A 17,590-nucleotide genomic window follows, 5' to 3' on the forward strand; every position below is an offset into this window, starting at 1 on the left:
ACATGAATTATTGCAAAATACTTTTAGGATAATAAAAATCAAATTCAACCCTGGTGTACACTTTGACTCCCAAAACTTACATTTCTATGCCTAAAGCTTACAATCCAAATTCTACGACATACATCTTATGAATCTATGCCTTTTATTTATGTCCAAAATATTTTTTAATTTGTCTCTCCCCAAAAATACATTTAAAAACATTAATTTTGTATTAAGTCAAATAGTAATATTATACTTTCACCTGCTACAGAATGAAATAACATATATTGATATTTTACTCCTGCATCTCAATTTATTTATCTTAATTGATTTATTTTTTTAACTTTTAATTTTAATTTTCGAGAAATATTGTGTATACCATTCCTTTGAATTGTGACAAACAAAAACAATGGGAGTAACGTTTTTTCTTTTATGGGATTGCCACCAAAGGAACAAATTGAGATTGAATATAATAGTATGTATTGTGCAGTTTTATATACAAATTTTCTACTGTTTGCATAGTTGTAAATTCAGCATTTTTAATTGAGTATATAGATTGTGAAGGACAAGGAGAAGAACCTTCACGCACTTTGTCCTACTCATACTCTTACCTTCCAATTGATTCCTCTTCACCAAATCTACTGGTTAGTACCCTTCTCTGTCGTCTTGATTTTCATTTCTGAATTTTGTGTTGTGTTTCCGTGCTTTTGATTTATGAATTTTCAGTATTTAGTAGTCAATTTATGAATATTATGTATTTAGAAGAAGGTGTAATGTGGTCATTTGTTGTGGTTTTAATCGAACTGATTTCAATTTGGAGTTGAGATGGGTATTTGGAATTTTTACAATTTCGGAATTTTAAGATCTCAATTATTTTTTTTGGCCAAGTGTTGTTTGAAATGAATCAGATAGTAGGGATGATATGACCAGTGATTTGAGTTTGTATATTAGGTGCAATGGATTTTAATTTTAGCCTATGGATTTGAAATACATGGGGCAAAATCCATTTTATCAAATCACCTGTTGCATAAGGTCTAGTTTATAAGTGGAGGAGGGTAGAGAGGTGGAGTTTCGAGCTGAAATAAGATATCTTGCTCATAAAGTAGTTCCCTTTAGGGCAGTTATATCTGCTGGATTTTCTGAAAACCAACATTATGAGCCGTTCCGCTATTTGTGGTGAACCAGCTGATGGGTTCAATTCCATATATGACTGATATGACTCCTGCTCTTTTGAGAATCTGAGGCTTCCCAAAAGGTATTAGTATCATTAGAAATTAAGAGTTTCAAGTAGGAAATCGATGAACTGGACTAGAGACGTATTCTTTAATAATTTCAGCCAGTTCACATAACAACATTGTTCAGAAGGCTGGCATCCTACTGTCGTCAGCAGTGAAAAGTAGAAGTGGACATAAGGGCTCACCTTCCTCTTGCAGCTCTTATTTGAAGCCATTGAATTATCCATAAAAGTATTAAGCATCGCAGCATAACATTTGAAAATAATAAATAGCCAATTTACAGGGTCATAGGTGTCTTTTTCTTTTTCAGATTTTGAGTTTGCAACTTGTGGAAATTTCTATTCCCTCCTTTCCAAAATAATGATGGAGATTGGAGCATGATAGTCATACCATATAATTTTCGACCTCAATTTGGACATCGATTCATTAATGGTTGTAGGTTTAGAACTTTTGAAAGATCATATTCAAAGCAAGATGTGTTTTACTGTCCAATAGTAATGGTGGCGTATGATACGGCTGAGTGAGAGTTATTTCTGTTGACTCCTTTGTGTCACAAAATTCTACTTTCTTTTCCCCAAGAATGTCTTTGAACAAGGTAAACCTGATATTTCCATTGTCCGCTCCTTTGGGGCACCCATGTTCCTCTCGGAGATCCAGCTCTTCCATCTTTTTAAAGCTACTTTTTTCAGAACCTCAACTTGATAGACTTCCACCATGGAGACCATTAGACCATGGAAGTTCCTCTACTTGATAGAATTCCACCAGTCCAAGGAATTTTCTCCACAGTTTCTACCACCATCAATATACTGCAACCCTCTCCCTTGAATCACATAGTTTCAAATCTAAACTGAATTTTGCCTTTAAGTGCCTTCAGATTCCAACAGCATATGTGCATGCTTGTATGCAAATTTATTTAGGTAAGATAGACACTTTTGAACATTCATCCCGACCAGTAAACATGATGCCTGCACCTGTGAAATGTGGACACTGAGCTGCCGTTCTCTTCTCCAGGTGAAACTGTCTATCTTTTAAGGATGTTAATGAACTTCTGTCTGGAGATAAGATCCAAAAATAGCTAATGTTCTCTCTAATATTCTTTCACGAGGAAATCTGCTTCCGTGAGTTATACCAAACCTTCTGCATCAGAAAGTTCTTCAGATGAAGTAGTTGGAGAATGATCTTTAGGCTTCTTTGTGTAATTTTCTTTTCAGTATGAGTTCCTTTCCATTTCCATCTTTTGCTTTCGTGATTCTTCCTTTGCATCTTTTTGCTAGATTATTACTTGTTTGTATACATCATTATTAAGATATGTATGCTTTTACAAATCAGATGTTTGGCCAGAAGATTCTGATTTTCTGCTTCTAAGTTCTAAGTGGTTTTGGTGATAAAAATTCACCGCCTATGATTTTCCCATTCTAAGTTCCCCTTGTCTATGTTTGTCTTAATGATCTGTCAGTTCTTTTCTTTATCTGTTTCAGCTAAAAGTGATGGGTATATACCTCAGTTCCCCCAAAACAGAGAAATTCTCAGAAGATGGTGGGAATGATAGGGTAAAATATGGTTTATCATCAATGCAAGGATGGCGTGCAACAATGGAAGATGCTGTGAGTATCCCTGCCACTTACTGTAGTTATATGTTTTATGATGTAATTTGTGGAATGGAAATAACTTTCTTGCTTTTATTTAATTTGATGACACAAGATAAAAGAATAAATGTCCAAGAGGAAAAACACACACTATATTTTCACAGTTTTCTATCCAGGAAAAAGTATGGATTTTGGCTTGTCTCAAACAGTTCCTAGGGCATGAGTTTAAGTTTATAGTTGCTTGTTCTCTTTCAGACTCGAGCAATGTGACTTGTTTAAACTTTGTTTGATTTTTGTTTCTCTAGCCATTTCATCATTCTTAGTTGTAGAATTGGTTATCCTTAGTGCTGACTGGTCTCCTCATGTGTGATATGAAGTTAACCTGATATATACTACCATGATCATCTAAGAGTCTTGACAAACTTGCCTTTGTTTTTCCCTACAGTTTCAGTATAAGACCAATAAAACGTTTATATAGTGGAAAGCTTTGTAGTGGAACTACACGATGTTCATTATGCTTGTTATCGTTCCTTCCTCTTAATGATCTATCTGCAGTCCATCTCACTTGTCGGTTTAGACTCCTTCCCCAAAATACAAAAAATAGAAAAGAATAAATACGTCAATGGAAGCTGGCGGAATGTCTAAGTGAAAGGGAATAGGATCAGAGAGTTCTCAATGTGGAGGAGATACAATCAAAGGTTGAATTACTCCTAGAGTATGAGAACATTGCCAAGTATGAGGAGATTTCATGGAGACAAAGATCAAGGGTTAGCTGGTTGAAGCAGGGTGATAATAATACCAAATTCTTCCATAGAACTGCCAATGCACACAGAAAGTATAACACTATTGATGAGCTAAATTTAGGTGGGGAAGCTGTCAAGTGCCCAGAAGTCATAAGGAAAGCAATAGTGGATTTCTACCAGGAATCATACACTGAAACTGAGACTTGGAGACCCTCGGGTGGCTGCAGGGGAGGACACAAAATTTCTGAAGAAGATAATCTCATGCTCCAAAAAGATTTTGAGGACCAAGAGATATGGGAGAGTGTGAAGCTTTGTGCCGGAGACAAAGCGCCCGGGCCTGATGGCTATACAATGGCTTTCTATACTCACTGTTGGGAGGTAATAGGAAGGGAGGTGATAAATGTTGTTAAAAACTTCCATGAGAGATGTATGTTTGAAAAAAGCTTCAACTCTACTTATGTGGCTTTGATTCCCAAAAAGGTAGGTGCAAAAGAGCTCACTGATTTCAGACCAATCAGTCTGATTGGTAGCGTCTACAAGATCATATCTAAGCTACTTACTGAGAGACTCAAAAAGGTGATGCATAAACTAGTGGACTCTCATCAGTTGGCCTTTATTAAAGGTAGGCAGATAATGGATGCCATCCTCATGGCAAATGAATGTGTAGATTCTAGAATCAGAAGCAATGCTCTAGGAATTCTCTGCAAGTTGGACATATAGAAGGCATATGACCACTTGAATTGGCAGTTTCTGTGGGAAACTCTCTCTAAAAGAGGCTTTGGTGGTAGATGGCTAAGATGGATGAAGTTCTGCATTCAAACTGTCAAATATTCAGTTCTTATCAATGGCTCCCCTACAGGCTTTTTCAATGATCAGGGATGCCTAAGACAAGGTGATCCTCATTCTCCTTTTCTATTTATCATTGCAATGGAAGGACTTAATGATATGTTGAAAACTGCTCAAGAGAACTTCTGGCTAAAAGGTTTCAGAGTATCAGACAGAGTGGGATGTGAACTGGAGATCACCCATCTACAATAGGCAGATGACACTCTCATCTTTTGCAATGCCAATAGAGAAAAACTCAGGATGCTGAGGGCAATCTTCATTCTCTTCGAAGCTATATCAGGACTTCATATAAACTGGAACGAGAACTTCTTATATCCAGTTAATGTAGTATTTGATCTACCTTCTATGGCTAGGATCCTTGGTGGAAGAATTGGTGACCTCCCTACTACTTATCTGGGGATGCCTTTGGGAGCTAAAAGCAGATCTATAGGCATTTGGAATGGGGTGATTGAGAAGTGTGAAAGACGATTGGTGAATTGGAAGGGTCAATATCTATCCTTGGGGAAGACTAACACTAATTAATAGTGTTTTAGATTCCATGCCTACTTATATGATGTCCCTTTTTCCTATCCCTAATGTTGTAATTGATAAACTGGATGCTCTGAGAAGAAATTTCTTATGGGAAGGCAACAGTGAGACAACAAAATTCCATTTGGTTAAGTGGAAAGCCTTGATTGGGAGCAAACAAGGTGGGGGTCTAGGAGTGAGAAACTTGAAGACTCAGAATCAATGTTTACTGATGAAATGGCTCTGGAGGCTAGCCTCCAATGAACAAGCATTGTGGAAGGAGGTGATCCAGGAAAAATATGAAATGGAAGACCGCTGGTCAACTAATATGGTGAAACACTTATGGAACCAGCCTTTGGAGAACCGTAAGGAATCTCTGGCCAAAGCTTAGAGGGAACTGCAAAATCAAGATTGGAAATGGTGTGAAAGTCTCTTTTTGGGAAGATTGTTGGCTGGAACAAGGTTCTTTAAAAATCCTTTTCCCTGATGTGTACATCCTCAATCAACAACAGAGGGCTACTGTGGCAGAGGTTTGGTCAAACCAAGGATGGAATTTGAGCTTTAGAAGGCCTTTTAATGATTGGGAGATCCAGAGGGAGTAGAATTTTATGGAATTCTGGAACAATTCAGGAGACACTACTGTCCAAGACTGTTTGGAATGGCAGCATCACAAGCAAGGAGGCTTTAGTGTCAAGAGGGCTGACAAGAAGTTCAGCCCCTACAATTGCCAGATTAATGGGTGGCCCTGGAAACTGATCTGGAAAACCAAAATTCCCTATATAGTGTCTTGTTTTACTTGGCTACTTGCTAAACAAGCTGTTTTGACTCAGGAAAACCTCATGAAGAGGGGTATCCATTTGAGTCCTAGATGCGTCTTATGTGGGGAAGAAGCTGAGACTGTGACTCACCTGTTTCTTCACTGTAGGATCACCAACCTAGTGTGGGACCTCTTCATCAGTTTAAAGGGACTGAACTGGGTGATGTCAAGGAGAGTAACACAAACCCTGAAGATCTGGAGTAGTTATACCAACATATCTGGACATAAAGAGAGATGGAAAATCATCCCTGCTTGAATTTGGTGGTCAATGTGGAAAGAAAGAAACCTTAGATGCTTCCAGAACAAGAGCAACACTATCCAGAAGATGAAGATGAACTGTCGTATTGTTTCATTTTTGGTGTAAACAAGAGTATATGGAGGATCTAGAACCAGTTGTGAATGTCTTAGGATCCCTGTAATTTTTGTCAAAGATCTTCCTATATACTCTCTTACATTTGTAATTAGGAACCTGTAACTTGTTGTGGCAGGTTTGATATTTTGGAAATGGAAATACAAATTGTTACCGTCTCAAAAAAAATAAATTCAAGTCAAGGTAAAATTGTCTTCAATATTCTAAAATCACACTACAGATAAGAATTGGAACTGTTATCAACTCAGATTATGATATTTGCTCTGTATCAGTTTAAATAGTCAATCATATGGTTCATGTTATTGTGGCCTTCAGTATCTAATACATGCTTTTTTTTGACATAGTTATCTGATACATGTTCTCAGTCTCCGTCTTATCAGAGTGCTTTAGTTATGGATAATCCAACATGTATGAGTTAACATTTTGTCCCTTTCCTTTGTTTAGCATGCAGCAATACCTGATTTGGATACTTCAACATCCTTTTTTGGTGTCTACGATGGTCACGGAGGTATGTATGTTGTCAGTACATGGGTTATTATTGGGATGCTATACATTGTTGCTTGGAAAACTTTTCTGCCTGGTGTGCATTCTCTGACTGAACTTTGGTCTTCTGCATTCCAGCTCTCTCCCCCCCCCCCCCCTGTCATTCTCTCAAAAACACACACACACACTCACCCTCATGAGCTTCTTTCTCCTCTGCTCTTCAATGTCTTATTATATATGATATCAGTTCCTTCCTTCGGCGGTTGTCTTTTCCTGTTGAGCTTCAGCAAGATCTCTCTTACTTTTTAATTCATAAACTTCTGTTGGCTAAAGCATGACATGCATATGCTTCCTCGGAAAACTGTAACTCAAATGTGTTTACAACAGTAAGTAGCCAATCAAATATGTGGATTGAGAACCATGAGGTCTCAGGTTTAATCCCCAGTGTAGGCAAAAACACTAGGTAATTTCTTCCCATTTGTCCAAGCCTTGATGCACAAAGTTACCCCGTACTTGTGGTAGTGGGAGATAGCAGATGCCACATGGAATTAGTCGAGATGCGCACAAGCTAGCCCGGACGCTACGGTTATTTAAAAAACAGTAAGTAGCCAATCAAATTTTTGTGAGAAAAATCAATCTACAGTCATTTTAAGCACAACATGGCAAAAGAAATATGGTTATTGCTACATCTCTAAACATAAATTCACATGGAATAACCATAAATAAGCTAAAAACAAACCTGAACAAATTGTAGCACGTGTCTCATGTTTAGTCGACAGAAGTTTTAGAATGAAAAAATGATTCTTGTTGGAGCTTGAGGGGAAAAGGCAATGCCGTAAAAGGAACTGAAGTCAGAGAGAAACTCTTTGTGAAGATGCTAACCAGCAAACATAACATAAAAACATTATTGAATTGTGTATTCTACATTATTACATTGAGCCTATTTATATAATATACACTGCCATCCTTTTCCATGTAGGACACTATTTAAAATCCTAATCCTATTCTAACACTCCCTCTCAAGCTGGTGCATACGAGTCATATGTACTGAACTTGTTATAGATGTAACTAATATGAAGACCAGAGAGGGATTTGATGAAAATATCTACAAGCTAATCACTTGGCTTCACAAATTTTGTAACAATATTTCCTTTCTCTGATAAAGTAATAGTCAATCTCAATGTGCTTAGTCCTATCATGAAATACTAAATTTGATGCAATATGACGTGGCGCTTGATTATTACACAAGTTCCATCTGACTGATTTCTTCAAATTTTAATTGTCTGAGCAACTGTTTGATCCAACTAGCTCACAAGTTGCTACAACCATTGCTCGATATTCTACTTTTGCACTAGATCAAGCAATCACTTTATGCTTTTTACTCTTCAAGGACACCAAATTACTTTAGACTAAAACACAATATCCAGATGTGGAACGTCTTTCACATGGTGTTCCTACCCAAACCGCGTCTGTATATCCAACGATTTGGTCGGTGCCTCGATCCTCGAAGAGTAGTCCTTTGCCTGAAGCTGACTTTATATATGTGGACAACTGCATCTCAATGACTATCACAGAGATAATCCATAAACTAATTCAACCTACCAATCGACCGCCTATATCTTTCATAATCACGGAAAGCAATCATCCTCATGCATGTTTGGCATTGTTTCTTTCCCAAATGTTTCTCACCTCTCACCAATACTATGATACCATGTGAGAAATAAAGGCATGGAAAAAATATTATTGAATTGTGTATTTTACATTATTACACTGAGCCTATATATAGACTATTAATCCTTTTTCATATTGGAGACTATATACAATCCTAATCTATTCTAACCATATTGAAGAGAAAAAGAGAGAGAAAGCTGAAGAGCAAGTGAGAGACATAGAAGGAAGAAGACCAAAATGCAAACCATATAGCGGCAAAGCCAAAGGAAAAGGTTTCACAGCTTTATTAGTAGGATTAGTAAACTGAGTATCTTTTCATTACTCTGTTGCTGAACTATGGGGTTTCAAAAGGTTTGAAGCTGACAATATGGACTGAGAATATTTTAGATTTTTAGCAAACAATTGGGAGGAGTTTTTCCCAAAAATAATTCTTTCTTTATTAATTCTTAGAACAACATTAAATTCTACCACATATGCTGCCATGCACAACTGAAATGACAAGTTAATCTTTTTCCTTTATCCTATCTTTTCCATTTCATTAACAACACCAACCAAATTCATCAAAACCATTGCTCCCTAGGCTTTGGTTCAGTGGTAAGAGCACCACATGTGATGTGTGGGTTTGGCACAGTCACGAGTTCAAACCTTGCTACTACCAAAGCCTTGTAGTGGAAACGGGTAGAGGGGTGGATCCATTATCCACCGAGTTTCCAGTCGCCCCTCGGTGAATTTCTCGGTTATAAAATTCTTTATCAAACTCTCCTGCAAAAATGAATATTGAATTGCAATTTATGCTTTCATTTTTCCTTTTATCACTGTCCTCTTTTGCTGACACATTTGCCAAATGTTTTTTCACGATACATCAAAAGACACTTCACATTTTGAAGCTAGTGCAATTCTTCAGAGAGGTTTGAAAGAGGATACTTTAAGGTCAATAAAGGGGAAAGGAAAAGTAAGAATAGGACCTTCCGATATCATCAGGTTGGACATTCAATGAGGCAACTGCAGTGTTCTGTTGTAGATATTTAGGTAGTAGTGCAAAATTGGAAGTGTTAGTTGGGAGAATGCTTATTCAGAAAAGAACTCAAGGAGATGTTTTATGGCTGTATCAGAACCCTTTCTCTTATTTGAGCAGTGAACTTGAATCTTTGGTAACCTGTTTATGGGTTTTAAGTAGGAGTTTTGGCAATGTTAGTTTAGACGAGTTGATGCCATTTATCCTATGACTTGATCATATAGATAATATTTATGTCTGCTTGAACAAGCAATATCCCTTCAGTGGCAATATCGACTCTTAATGCATGACTCATGATACTAACATCTATCCTTTTCATTCCTTCAATAAACTGATGTTTTGTCCCCTTTAAAGCTACATTCTTTAGAATTGAAAACTGGTCACAGGTTTACTATATTCCTACGTTCTATTCTTTCATTTGGTTTATACTGTTGTATGTGATTCTTCACCTTTGTGGGTGATTGCGCTGATAGATTATGGTTGTTCGCATGAGGTTCCTTTGTGGAGGTGAGGCCTGGGAGTTGTAAATTTGGAGGTCTTAGAATGATATTCTTGCTTGGCATAAGCTGTATTATCTGTTACCCTCAGATTGCCTGCCTGTGCTCTCTATTTCTTTGTTTTATATGGTGATATTAGGGATGTAACTGCAATAGATTTGATTTGGCAGCCTTGAAATTAATTTGTGGGATAGAGGTTACTAAAGAAGCTTCGATATCCCCAAAAGTACCAATTCAAACCCAAGTTCTTATTCATGCTTATTAAATACTAGACACTTTAGTCTTTGATACTTTTCCTGCTCTAGAAAGATAAGGTTGCTACTATAAACAAGCATCTTGAAGAACATTTTAAGCAACTACTTCTGCTGCTTTCTGATCTAACCATATAACTGAACCATTCATAAATTGCAGGTAAAGTTGTTGCTAAATTCTGTGCCAAGTATCTACATCAACAAGTGCTCAAACATGAAGCGTATTTACATGGTGATATAGGAACTTCGGTTCAGAAAGCCTTTTTCAGGTTAATTCCTTGAAACTTTGGGTTCTAGAATTGACTATACAACATACTGAGAACTCTATGGGTGTCTTTTAGTGTTTATGTATGTACTTTCTTTTAATGTTTAATTATTTAAGCAGAGACTGATTCTACATGTATGTTTTCATGGGCCCTTTTCAAGTAGCATCTTTTTTAGTTATAGAATAAGAAGGCTACTAGGAAGGATTCATGAAAACATACGTTACTTTCCTTGTAGTTACTGATAGTAGTTAAGTTACTGGTGTTCATTGTTTTGTAGTAATTTTCAACTTCTGATCTATATGCTCTTAAGTTTGCTCTATGCATTTCATATTTCTAGTTTAAAACTGAAATGGATTGAGAATGACTCACTCCTGTTAGGGTTAGATTACTTGAATTGTTCGCTGCCTCATGGGCTATATCAATAATTTAATATTTTGCATTTGATGGATGATATGTTAAGTCCTGTTTCATGGCAATTGCATTTTATTCTTTATATTTCTTTTCCCACAAGTTAAAAGCTTGTATGGGTACTATGATGGTGCTCATCACTAATCATATTAAATCCTTGACATTTCCAAACAAATGGAAAACCAATGTGGCATTGTAATGTCATAGTCTCGAATTTGGTAAGAAGTACTCATTCAATCCATTTTATGTGGCACACATTTTTTTAGTATGGCTCAAAATGATTATGACACTTTTGGAAACTATTTGATAAATACTCATTCAATCCATTTTATGTGGCACACATTTTTTTTGTATGGCTCAAAATGATTATGACACTTTTGGAAACTATTTGATCTTATCATCCCCGTTTACTCTTAATGACATGACTTGTTGTGATCCACTTTACATAAAAGTAAAACATACATGTCTAAATAATCCCAACTGATTGGCATCATCGCCTATATACATATTTTCCTTTCGTTATGCCCTGCCTTGCTCCACATCTACATGGATGTCGTTTGCACTATGAAATTATTAATTGCTTTTGTGTTTCCAAGTGTTATGAGACTCTGTTTTTTTCTGTTCCTGGTGCAGAATGGACGAAATGATGCGTGGTCAGAGAGGATGGAGGGAGCTGGCTGCACTGGGGGATAAATTAAACAAGTTCACGGGTATGATAGAGGGTCTTATTTGGTCTCCAAAAAATGGTGATGGAAACAACCATGTTGATGATTGGGCATTTGAGGAGGTACCTGCTGTGCTTGAGGATATTGGGTTAAAATGAAATAAAATAATGTCTGTGTCTCCTTTTTGTCTTTTCAGTTGATAAAACCATTTTGAAATAGAATTGGGGTATTTAATTGAGAATATTTAATCTTCCCAAGCGTTAGTGTCTCGACTTTCATGGACTACTATACTCTTACCAGTGCTTCTTGCTTTTAGAGGTAAGGAAAGGAAGTTTCTCAATGAATACTTACGCTAAACTAAGAGGTTGGAACCATGCATCAAAGTTGATCCTGTCCAATAAGTGAATGCTTGAACTGACACTTGCTGCTTTTAGAAATGGGGCAAAGCTGCAGTAATTGGAATTCCCCTGAAAGTGTACATACTTATATAGAACTTTAGCATGTCACCTCGCCCCATCATCACTATTGTTGTAGACATTGTTTAATTGGTTTGTGGCTAAGTGTTTGTGCTATTGATTATCAGGGGCCTCATTCTGATTTTTCTGGACCTACTTCTGGATGCACAGCTTGTGTTGCAATCGTTAGAGGGAACCAACTTATTGTTTCAAATGCTGGTGACTCTCGCTGTGTCATTTCAAGGGCAGGCCAGGTAATGTGCCATCTTTTAGATATTTAACAGAACGTTTCTTCTCCTCTAGCAGTGGATTTTTTGTCTAAAGTTATTTTTGTACTAGCCCAGCATGCCATGTCTTTGCGCTTGCTATCTCTGGGTCATAGTCTCATGGCAATGTCACTAGGATGTAATGTTGAAGTTTTCTTGTTTAAACCTTAATGTGAATTTAAAGGACGGATATCAAATATGTCCCTTTTTTGCAGGCATATAATTTATCGAGAGATCATAAACCTGATCTTGAGGTTGAGAGAGAGAGAATCTTAAAAGCTGGTGGTTTTATTCATGCAGGACGTGTGAATGGAAGTCTAAATCTTGCAAGAGCTATAGGTATTATTCCTGTTTGTTGTGGACCTTTAATTATTCTATTGAAAAGCTAGTTGCCATGAAAAAAGCAGTTTGAAACTTTACTAATGGAACAGATAGAGGTTGTTATTTGGCTCGTTCTAAATTAAGTGCAGGTGACATGGAATTCAAGCAAAATAAGTTTTTGCCAGCTGAGAAGCAAGTTGTAACTGCTAATCCAGATATAAACACTGTACGTTCCTTCAATTCTTCATATATCACATAATTTGTTCTATGATAACTTCGAGACATGACTGTTTCTCATGAAAGTCAGATCCAATTTTTCTTGTTTGGTTTGGCAACATATCTTACCCTTTTGGGGACCAAGAAGCAACAAGGCACTAAATAGCAGCTTTTTCTTGACATGTGTCTCTAGGCTACCTTCTGTCATCCCTTAAATTGTATTTTTGAGTGCTGCATGAAAATCATAATATACATTTTCTGGGATGTTTAGATGCAATTTTATGGCGTGAAGTTTCTTCTGAATATCCGTAACTTATGGACACAATCCTAAAGGTGTATCAGTAATTCATTATGCAATGATTTTTTGGAAGCTTGAAATGACAAGACGGGAAAAAAATCACTGGCTGTTCCTAACGTATCAACCTCTTATCTATAAATTTCAGTAGCTGATATTATTTCTTAATTCTGCTATATATCAATTGTTTTCTTTCGGTTCTTGATATCCGTGTTAAGTATATAGTGTAAATATAAATGGTGTAGTAAGTGATCTAGGGGGCCGGGAGGGTGTTCACCCAAACCCCCTCGGCAAAAAATTATATTGTAGTAATTTTTTTTTTTTTTTTTTTTTTATATATAGAAGGGGAGCCTTGGAGTAACTGGTAAAGTTGCCTCCATGTGACCAGGAGGTCACGGGTTCAAGCCTTGGAAACAGCCTCTGGCAGAAATGCAAGGCAAGGCTGCGTACAATAGACCCTTGTGGTCAGGCCCTTCCCCGGACCCCGCGCATAGCGGGAGCTTTAGTGCACCGGGCTGCCATTTTTTTTTATGTACATATATAATCCTTGAATCCCCTGAACACAAGACTAGAGGTAGGCTTAGTGGTTTAGGGGGTTCAAAATTCACCTAGAGGTTCCAAGTTCAAATTCTAAACACTCCATGTTTATTTTTCGAACCCCCTTAGTGAAAATCCTAGATCTGCCATTGTATGTTAGGCTCAAAAGGAGAAAAAAAGTGTTAAAAATTGTTTAGATGATTTTTTTCTTGAAATGGAGCTAATTGAAAAAGCCTAATTTCAGCAGATAATTCAAGAAAAAACAAAAAGCAGAAGTTAGCTCCAGAAATCCCCGGGGAAGGAGTGAAATTTTAAACAAGATTGAGCTTTACCTCGATAATAATATGATGGGCTGCTACACGTGCATTACTAGTGATATATGGTATGGTAAGCTTCAGACTTTTCCGAAACGAACCAATATCAATATATGATCCTCTTGGAGTCGTTGGTCCTATTATAAAGGGTGAGACATTCTCCCAGAAACCTAGCAGTGTACCAATCTGGGGAGAAAAATTAATGTGGGTTGAGTTAAATTCTAAAAGGTGTGACCATCAACTATTCAACTATTTCCCCCATGATTTAGTTTTCCAGTTCTTCAAGCTATATCATCTTCATTTCAAACAAATCATTTTCAAGATGAAGGACAAGTAATCCAGTTGTTGTGCAAAGCCGTTCACCCTGAACACACAAGCAGGAAACAACGCGTTGATAAGTGCGTCCTAAAGGTGTGTCATTAATAGCCATGCACCTTCAGGTCCGAGGAAGTTCTGAAAATCTGCTGATGGCCAGTCCCATTGACATATAAATAGCAGGTCTGAAGGAGCCACTATCGGAATGTACCTTTTGAAGGTGCATGTCTTTCAGCGCACTTAGTGTAAATTTAATTTGATGGACATCTGTCTTTTGACGTTAAAAACATACACTGAAGGCGCCCAATGGGCAATGCGTTTTAACCATTTATGTTATAATTTCTGACAAACCCACTTATTGAAATTGGATCTCAATTAGCTCCCTTCTAAGAAAAAAATTTCTGTTTAGATAGTTTGTTAATATGATGTTCAGCCTACTACTCCTAGGACCTCCAACTTATTCGACACAACAGAGGGGTAAGGAAATATTATTTGATAAACTGGAAGGTGATGAGGATTGCAGGTAAGAGATCTAATGGTCTTCAATTGAGCCTTACTGAATAATTGGTTATGGAGATTTATCATGGAGGGCCGAAACTATGTATTAGTTGAAGGAGGAGGAAATTGTTACTAAAAATTCAGAGGGCGAGATTGATAATACTTTTGACTTTATAAAACCATTGGCGTTAAGCCGATATTGAGATAAAAGAGGAGTATATATATAGTATACAATGATTCATATGACCAACTCCATCTACTTTGGGGTTGAGGCTTGATTGACTGATTCTTTCTTGCTTGCCTTCAATCCCCAAGCCACCCGCCCTCTGCGCTTCTTTCCTACGTTCCTTTGATAACATGTTCTAATACTGTTAATTTTACCTTTCTCAAAAACATGTTCTAATATGCTGTGTTCTCTGATTAGGTTGAGTTGTGCGATGATGATGATTTTATTGTGCTAGCTTGTGATGGTATATGGTATGCATTCTAGACTCTTCTTTTATATTTGGGAAGCAGGTCTCAAGACAAAATTATTAGATGTTCTTCATAGTTTACTCGGCTGATTTTCAGATTTCATTAACAATTTTTGTTTACATATCTGATTTTCGTGTGGCTGTTTCTTCTCAGGGACTGCATGTCCAGCCAGCAATTGGTGGATTTTATACATGAGCAGCTGAAGTTGGTCAGTTTAAGAGCACATTTTTCTGCTTGTGAATTGGTGTTAACTTTTGATGAAAGTCCTGTTTGGGAAGTCAGCTATTAACAGTGGGATAATTGAGTCATCTAAAGTTAATTATTTTTATGGTTTCTGGAAGGTATCAATGGCCAAAGACTAACAATTACAACTACTACACCTCAGTCTCAAACAAGTTAGGGTCAGCTATATAAATCCTCATTGACCATATTTCTCCATTTAAACTCATCTTATGCCATAATCATACCAAACAAAAGTAGAAGTAAAAAATAAGGTATATTTATATTGTAGTATAAAATAATGCTGGAAAATGTCTGAAGGTACCTCTTTCAGGAAAATTGTTATGTACATAACAATGACATTGCGACTAGTGAAGCCTAATATTGGAATAGTTTACAGGAAAAAAGGTTATTTGCATCTTACTAGATACAAATTTTGCTATTAAAAGTGGCAAAAGCCTGAGAGTCAAGTCGAACTATGTATAGCATGGTACATCCAGTAATTCTTTAAAAAGTCATTTGCATAGTAAATTAGTAAGCATCAATGGAGGACCTGTTCTATCTGACATTTTAGTTGCATTGTGTTTGAAGACTAAAGGCTTCTGTTTTAGCTAGTATTATGTGCTTACATGCTGATTATTATATTCATGTGTGGTCCCACGTAGCTGAACGTTTTGTTTGTTGATGTATTATAATTTGTTTGAGAAATGGAGTGAACAAAAAGAACAAAATAAAAACCTGCATGCACTTTTTGAAAACATATGTTCTATAGGCAAAAAGAGTGAACTTATTACTCTTTTGAGATGCATTCTAGTATATTTTATCGCCCAACTGACGGAGCTTAGTGACTTTCAATTGTTTTCAAGTCATACCTACCTAGTAATCAGTAAAACTGAATCGTCATTATCCTTGGAATGTATAGGAATGACTCATTTGCCTTATTGGGCTCCTGGTGTCTGTGCTCAAGGTTTTGTTGTGGGTGGGGTGGGTGGGGGGATATATGATTGTTTGATCTGGTTCTCATATCATTGGCTAGGGCTTTCATTAAATGTGAAGACCAGATATAAAATATTCTTGTGTATAGTCTAACAGACTGACCGAGAAGGTTTTATTTGTAGGAAAGCAAGCTTTCTGCAGTATGTGAAAGAGTTCTCGACAGGTGTTTGGCACCGTCTACTGCTGGAGGTGAAGGATGTGACAACATGACCATGATTTTGGTGCAATTCAAGAAACCTTTTCAGTCTGGGGCTTCTTTAATTGAAGAACTCCCGGCTTCTAGTGAAAAACTCCCTGCACCCAGCGAGGCTAACATTGAAACAAAACCAGCTGAGAGTGGATCTAGTTCATAGTCCTGAGCTCGCCGTTTTGCGTGTGATACTTCCAAGTCTGCAATTAAACGTACATGATTGTTTCGATCTGTGTAGATCTTTTACTGCATACATTTTTTTTTTTGCTTTTCTTGCTGCTGGTTTTGTATGTCATTGCATTTGTAATATAATTACTGGGATTGATTGTATAGATAACTTGACCACAGGTTGACCATTTCATGTACCCAATTGTTTACTCAAGTGACTTCCAGGCTGTGTTTGGTATGTTTTCCCAATTAATGCTAGGTTAGTGCCATGCATTTGCATTGGCTGGGGTGAGGGAACACCACTTCTACAGAAGAAGAAGTTGATCTTACCATGAATTTCAATTTAAGATATATTGTCCTTTCTCGCCCCACCCATATGTAACAAAGCCAACTTCATAAATGTTTGCTAGTATATCCACTTCAAAATTATAATTTCAAAAACTTCAGACATACAAAGCCAAACTTCAACCATTTATTTGAAGCTTTGGTATGAAGTTTTATTTAATTTATTTATTTTTGTCTGAAGTTGTTGTCTAAATTTATGAAAATTGATATAGAATTAGCCAGTCTATAAACCCATATTCTAGCAAGGTTTTAATTTAAAACAAATCATACGCAAGCTCATTTGGACAATCATGTGCCAATTTTCTCTAATTTGTGATATCATATAATCTGCAGTAAATATTTAGAGATTTTCACTAGAAGAATTGAGATTTTTCGTGGTAACTTTATAGGGTGAAAATATCGAGGATTATATTACTAGATTAAAACACGGAACCATTAAAATACAGAAACATAATGTTCTTGAAGTTAGAACTGATATATATAGTTTAAAATTTTAGGAAATATTTCTGAAGTCTGAAATGTTTAGTAAATCTTTGGAGTTTTTACTTGTAAAAGTTGAAACACCACCTTGAGTCCTTTTTACATTATTTTACGTACCTATTTCACTCATGATACCTATTTTAAAATCTTTTATATCATATA

General features: G+C 36.7%; 1 protein-coding gene across 1 annotated transcript; it reads left to right on the forward strand.

The window, feature by feature from the left end:
• Positions 1-376: 376 nt before the first annotated feature.
• On the forward strand, positions 377-16,800 carry LOC129889483 (probable protein phosphatase 2C 60). The gene is made up of 12 exons (XM_055964789.1): positions 377-454; positions 535-623; positions 2,693-2,818; positions 6,528-6,591; positions 10,161-10,269; positions 11,308-11,461; positions 11,923-12,048; positions 12,276-12,399; positions 12,531-12,607; positions 14,981-15,033; positions 15,184-15,238; positions 16,368-16,800. Exons 1-12 carry the CDS (start codon positions 412-414, stop codon positions 16,596-16,598), a joined length of 1,251 nt encoding a protein of 416 aa, XP_055820764.1. The 5' UTR covers positions 377-411; the 3' UTR covers positions 16,599-16,800.
• Positions 16,801-17,590: the final 790 nt, after the last annotated feature.

This window comes from Solanum dulcamara, chromosome 5 (genome assembly GCF_947179165.1).
Source record: "Solanum dulcamara chromosome 5, daSolDulc1.2, whole genome shotgun sequence".
Classification (NCBI taxonomy): Eukaryota; Viridiplantae; Streptophyta; class Magnoliopsida; order Solanales; family Solanaceae; genus Solanum; species Solanum dulcamara.

Bases quoted from the DNA above. Each gene is read 5' to 3' on its own strand.
- LOC129889483 (XM_055964789.1), top strand. From the start codon at position 412: ATGGGATTGCCACCAAAGGAACAAATTGAGATTGAATATAATA. The intron at 10,270-11,307 runs GTTAATTCCTTG...TTCCTGGTGCAG, and splicing joins GTTCAGAAAGCCTTTTTCAG to AATGGACGAAATGATGCGTG. The intron at 12,049-12,275 runs GTAATGTGCCAT...CCTTTTTTGCAG, and splicing joins TCATTTCAAGGGCAGGCCAG to GCATATAATTTATCGAGAGA.